At 37.1% G+C, this 6,678-nt stretch overlaps 1 protein-coding gene across 3 annotated transcripts in view; it reads right to left on the bottom strand.

The window, feature by feature from the left end:
• Positions 1–1,051: 1,051 nt before the first annotated feature.
• Positions 1,052–6,678, bottom strand: part of TMEM68 (transmembrane protein 68) — a 39,579-nt gene continuing 33,952 nt past the window's right edge. For 2 of the 3 annotated variants that reach the window (XM_011937575.1, XM_011937576.1), the window contains one exon: positions 1,052–2,533. In XM_011937575.1, coding sequence (XP_011792965.1) covers positions 2,447–2,533 — 87 coding nt within the window. In that variant the 3' untranslated portion in view covers positions 1,052–2,446. Of the gene's footprint in view, positions 2,534–6,244; positions 6,385–6,678 lie in introns of all 3 variants that reach the window. The other variant, XM_011937574.1, reaches the window with a different exon arrangement.

Raw genomic sequence — 6,678 nt, 5'->3', positions numbered from 1 at the left:
TGCTGGGCGTGGTGGCACATGCCTGTAATCCCAGCTACTTGGGAGGCTGAGGCAGGAGAATTGCTTGAACTTGGGAGGCAGAGGTTGCGGTGAACCGAGATCATGCCATTGCACTCCAGCCTAGGTAACAAGAGCAAAACTCTGTCTCAAAAAAAAAAAAAAAAAAGTTTTAACTAAAGCAGTAAAACTTAAATGTTGTAAAAATAATAGCTTTTGCCACATTAGCAATAAATGCTGTTCTTTCTTTAGTCTTTATTAACAGAACCAGGGGCTTGCTCTATCACCCAGGCTGTGCAGTGGCACAATTGCGACTCATTGCAGCCTCGAACACCTGGGCTCAAGCATTCCTCCCGCCTCAGCTTTCCAAGTAGCTGGACTACAGGTTCACACCACCACTCCTGGCTAACTTCAGTCGTTAAAACTCAATAGTTGACCCAAAACAAATTTCTCATTCATTTTATGATCATTTATTCATACATTCTGAAATATTTCATCAATTTTGAACCAAACACTTCTCACTGCTGGGGGGAGGAAATTGCAAGTAATTATTAATTGACTCTTCTCATTGACCACAAAATTAAAATGTATTTATTACACTGGAAAGCGAGGTTTCTTCATTGTGGTTAGATAAAAGAATATGATTCTAGGTGAGAAATGTGTAAAGAGTACAAAAAAAATCAATTTAAAATGATTACGGTGGGCACAGTGGCTCACACCTGTAATCCCAGCACTTTTGGAGCCTGAGGTGGGCGGATCACCTGAGGCCAGGAGTTCTAGACCAGCCTGGCCAACATGATGAAACCCTGTCTCTATTAAAAATACAAAAATTAGCCAGGTGTGGTGGCGCACTTGTGTAATCCCAGCTACTCAGGAGGCTGAGGCAGGAGCATTGCTTGAACCTTGGAGGCGGAGGTTGCAGCGAGCCAAGACGGCACCACTGCACTCCAGCCTGGGCAACAGATAGAGCAAGATCCCATCTCAAAAAAGAAAGAAAAAAAAAGATTTTTAAAATGTCACATGTAATTTCACAAGAAAATTAACTGCAACTCAGTTTATTTTCACATTGTTTAATTTTATACACATTTCACATATCATAAATACACACAATACAAAAAGCTATACAAAAACCCTAGTAATTTAACATTTAAAAAAGGGAGAGGGAGATACTGTATTTGATTTCTACACTTTTCTGTTTAAATAATACTTAAATTCATTTTTCAAGAAGACAAATTGAAAATCATTAATTTTTCAGAGGGCTCTGTGTTCACATATATTTATCATTCAGGCCAGGCATGGTGGCTCACACCTGTAATCCCAGCAATTTGGGAGGCTGAGGCGGGTGGATCACCTAAGGTCAGGAGTTCGAGATCAGCCTGGCCAACATGGCAAAACCCCATCTCTAAATAAAAATAAAACAAAACAAAAACAAATAAATTTATCATTCAAGTATATTTTTATTGAAGCAATAAACCACTTCATTGGCCGCAGAGTCAAACTGGGTAAGCCTCAATAGTGAGCAAAAGTGGAGAACTCTGCTTTCCTCAGCTTAGAATCAGCTTCTAACACACAAAATGCAGAGCACAACAGTGATTTTTAACTGGCGTTATTAAGACCATAGTATAGGGGTGACAATGCACAGCACACCCTATATTGTTTGGTTATAGACTCTTGTTAAAAATATCATACTAAAAATAATAAGAAATTTTATTTTTCCTAATTTCTTTTTTATTCAGTTTAAAAAATAATACATCTTTTTCACTGTGCTTGGCAACTGGACATGATATCTGAAGACATAATTTAAACACACAATGGAGAAAATATATACATAACTCCTAAAGGATTTTGACATTGTTTAAATTAATTATAATTTTGGTTCAATAGTTATCAATCACAGCAAATATAAATAACAAAATAATATCATTCACCATACGATCATGTTTTTAAAAAGTGAATTGTTGAGGCACAAAAACATTACATGACTTGCCCAAGGTCATTAAGGGAATGAGGCGCAGAAAACAGCACTTTTTTTCTAATTTAAACAACTATACTAACCCCTAGCTTACACCATCTATCAAAATCAGCTCAGGGCAACAGATACAGAAATTTAATGCATTACCCAGGAATGTTTGTTTAATCTAAACTGCTGTTATTAATAAACTTAACTTTAAGAATCTACATGTTTAGCATACATTATTAGGAATTTACAAATAAAACATATTTTTCTGAATTATTAGGTGTGTAATTTGTTAGTATTTGACACAATAGCAAAAACAAATTTGACAATACAATTTTAAACCAATGAATTCTGTGAAAGATGCTTACTAACATGATTTTTTAAAAAAATACTAATTATAAGACCTACAAAATTCAGAAGACAGTACCTTAGATACAAACACTTAATATAAATATAAATGTATGAAATTATCTTCTAGTTGACCCTTTATTATCAATGAAAACGTTCTAACAAAGCACTCATAATGTTTCCTGGTATTCTTTGATGCTTATCAATCAAAGCTTGAACAGCATTCTTCGTCTATTAAGAAAACAAAAGTTATTGTTAGTAGATCTTAATATAGATTGATTTACCTCCCATCACCTCTAAGAATTAATGATTTCCTTCTCAGTATACCTGAAGCATATATATTTTTCTTTTTTCTTTTCTTTTCTTTTTTTTTTTCTTTTTATAGAGATGGGGTTTCACTATGTTTCCCAGGCTGTTCTCAAACTCCTGGGCCCAAGCAATACTTCCACCTTGGCCTTCCAGTATGCTGGGATTACAGGCATGGGCAACCGTGCCTGGCTACAGCACATTTCTTATACTTATTTTATTAAGCCTTGAATTATAGCTGTTGTACACGTGTCTATTTTCTATACCAGACTGTAAGCTCCTTAAGATACATCTTAGTATTTCTCCAGCATTAAGCACAGCAATGCCTTGTACATGATAAATATTAAAGGGGACTTAAAGAACAAAAATTAAAAGGAAAAAAAGTAGAAAATTTTCAAGTAGGCAAATGGAAGACTTAGTTCTTTCCAGCTATTAGTAAACACTAATGTATATTTTCTTTTATCACCATATATACTGAACAATTATATCAGGGTCTCACTGTGTTGCTCAGGCTGGTCTCGAACTCCTGGACTCAAGAGATCCTCCTGTCTTGGCCTTCCAAGGTGCTGGGATTATAGGCATGAGTCATTATGCCTGGCCAATTTTTATTTATTTATTTATTTATTTATTTATTTTTTATTTTTTTATTTTTTTATTTTTTTGAGACGGAGTCTCGCTCTGTCGCCCAGGCTGGAGCACAGTGGCCGGATCTCAGCTCACTGCAAGCTCCGCCTCCCGGGTTTACGCCATTCTCCTGCCTCAGCCTCCCGAGTAAGCTGGGACTACAGGCGCCCGCCACCTCGCCCGGCTAGGTTTTTTTTGTATTTTTAGTAGAGACGGGGTTTCACCGTGTTAGCCAGGATGGTCTCGATCTCCTGACCTCGTGACGCCCGTCTCGGCCTCCCAAAGTGCTGGGATTACAGGCTTGAGCCACCGCGCCCGGCCAATTTTTATTTTTAAATTGGTTTATGGCTATTTAAAATTCTGATATATGTATTTACATAGTTCATGGTACACGCATATATACTTTTTTAGACTTTAACATTTAAAGAAGATTAATAAACACTAGGCCAAAGGGGTGTATTTTAAAAATACACCCCTTTGGCTGGGCCTGGTGGCTCACACCTGTAATCCTAGGACTTTGGGAGGCTGAGGTGGGTGGATCACCTGAGGACAGCAGTTCGAGAGCAGCCTGACCAACATGGTGAAACTCCATCTCTACTAAAAACACAAAATTAGCAGGCATGGTGGCACATGCCTGTAATCCCAGCTACTTGGGAGGCTGAGGCAGGAGAATCACTTCAACATAGGAGGCGGAGGTTGCAGTGAGCCAAGATTGCACCATTGCAATCTAGCCTGGGCAACAAGAATGAAACTTCATCTCAAAACAAAGGAAAACAAACAAACAAAAAAATGCCCCTCTAAACCACAGTTTTCATACCTGTAAAATGAGAACTACTTCATACAGTTATAAGGATTACATGAAACTGAAGGGACATCTTCAGGTACTTAACATAGTGACTGGCACATAGGTTATGTTCTGTGATGTGTATTAAGTGTATCTCTAGAATTTTATTCATTCATTCAAAAAATAGGTGCTTTGGAAATTATAATATTAGTGAAACAAGTCTCTAATCTCAAGGAGCTCATAACTTAAAAGGAAGAATCAAGTATAAAGTAACTAAAATGTGAGATCATTGGTGATGCATATTATCTGAAGTATGAAAAGAAAGCGTTCAGAAGTTCAGATCTGAGAGCCCACTGGGTGGGCAGTGAGCAGGGGAGGACACATGAACAGGGTACTGTTTGGTGCGGGTCTCCGAGGACCCATAATATTCTAATAATGGTAAAGGAAGGAGCATGAGGAGAAAAGAGACCAGGAAAACCACTGTAAGGAATGGCGAGTTAGCCAGTTTGGCTGGAGTTTCAGGTATTCAAAAGGTGGGTGAAGTAAGGCTTTAAAATTAATTTCAATTAAATCATGAAGGGAGTTAAATACCAAGTAAAAAAAGCATAGACTTTGAGTATATAAAGCAAAACTGTATAGACTTGTACCAAGTAAAAAAGTACAAACTGGTGGCGCTTGTCTGTAATTCCAGCTATTTGGGAGGCTGAGGTACAAGAATCACTTGAATCTGGGAGACAAAGGTTGCAGTGAGTAGAGATTGCACCACTGCACTGCAGTCAGGGTTACAGAGTAAGACTGTATCAAAAAGGAAAGAAAGAAAAGAGGGAAATCCCATCACATGATACAACATAGATGAACCTTGAGGACATTATGTTAACTGAAATAAGTCAATCACAAAAAGACAAACACCATGTGATTTCACTCATATGAGGTATCTAAAGTGGTCAAAGTCTTAGAAAAGGAGAATGTTGGTTGCTAGGAGCTGGAGGAAGAGGAAATGGGAAGTTGGTGTTCAATATACGGTATAGTCCATTTTGCAAGAAGAAAAAATTCTAGAGATCTGTTGCTCAACAACATGAATGTACTTAATAGTACTGAACTGTATGCTTTAAAATGGTTAAGACAGTACATGTATGTGTTTTCAGAATAATTTGTTTTACTATGTTTTACCATATTATGTGTTTACCATATGTTTTACCATAATATGTGTTTTTATCATAATTTATATTTTTCAAAATAAATCAAACTATACATACACCAAAGACTATATAAAAATCATAATCAAAATATATTCATCCCATTTTACTTTTTGAGTGACAGTGCCTTACTCTGTTGCCCAGGCTGGCATGCAGTGGCACAATCATAGTTCACGGTAACCTTGACCTCCTGGCCTCATGTCTTCCCACCTCAGCCTCCCAAGGTGCTCTGATTACAAGTGTGGGCCACCAAGCAGGCCCATTCATCCCATTTTCTAAGTGATTCAGTTAACATGACATTTATTGCATTTAACAAGAATAGGGTAAAAAAGAAAAAGAGAACATGACATTTGTTGGATTTTTTTTTTTTTAATAGTTTTATGCTCTCTGAAAGTATAATTACAAGGTAGGCAGGCTTTTCTCCTCTTCATCTTCCTTCATCTCTTTTCAAAAACTAGTATTACTGACCATTCCCATTGTTTACTAAAACCTCACCTGCTGACTTCTGTCGCACAAATTTACTTGTTCTCTTACCTCTCTGCCAGTTCCCTTTCAGTCAGCTCTGGCACTTCTTCCTTGGCCTTCTCCTTCAGTGCTACATCTCCTGCAGTCTGTTCTCAGCACTCTTCTTTCTCTCTCACCTGCCTTATAAAGCTCATGGCTTAAGTAACTGTCTCCGTGCAAATGACTGAAATCTCCATCATTAATTCTAACTTTCTCCCAAACTCCAGTCCAATATTTCCAAAATCCTATGCATAGAAATATATTCCTATCCTATAGGTTACCATAAATTCTATCCCTGGCCCCCACCCATTAAATGTCTGTAGCACCCCCTCACACCCCAACTCCTGCCTGTAGTGACAATAAGTCTCCAGAGATTAGCAAATGTTCCCTAGGGGGTACAATCACCTCTGGTTGAGAACCAATGACCTCGACATGCTTGTAGAATATAAAAATAAATCGGCGACATTCAAAATATAATAATTGAAAATAAAAATCTGTCCTAAAACTAAAAAAGAAAAAGCAATTTACCTTTTCAGCTAATTCTTCTGCTGTTATCTTTGGGTCATACGGAATGGGGTCACCTAAATAGGTCCGTAACTTCACTGGAAAACCTCCATACATTGGAGCAAATGGATAGCGGAATTTTTCATAAAGCCACCTAAATAACCCTGTTTTAGAGTAAACACAATCATTTTAACTTGTTAAGTATTCTGATCATGTAATTGTAAACTTTCAAATTAATTATGTAGAACTTACAAGAAGGTGGCAGAAAGTATCATTTCTTGGCAATTCATACAATTTTTTAAAAAGAAGAGTTTTTCATCAATTATAACAAATATATCACACCAATGCAAGATACTAAAAATAGGAGAAACTGGGGAGTGGTGAGGAGATTTATGAGAACTCTCTGTACTTTCTATAAACCTAAAAATGCCCCCCAAAAATGTCTATTAATTATTTTT

This window comes from Colobus angolensis, unplaced genomic scaffold (genome assembly GCF_000951035.1).
Source record: "Colobus angolensis palliatus isolate OR3802 unplaced genomic scaffold, Cang.pa_1.0 Scaffold166, whole genome shotgun sequence".
Lineage (NCBI taxonomy): Eukaryota > Metazoa > Chordata > Mammalia > Primates > Cercopithecidae > Colobus > Colobus angolensis.
Note: the sequence above shows the minus strand (reverse complement) of the source record. Positions and strands in the feature narration are given on the sequence as shown.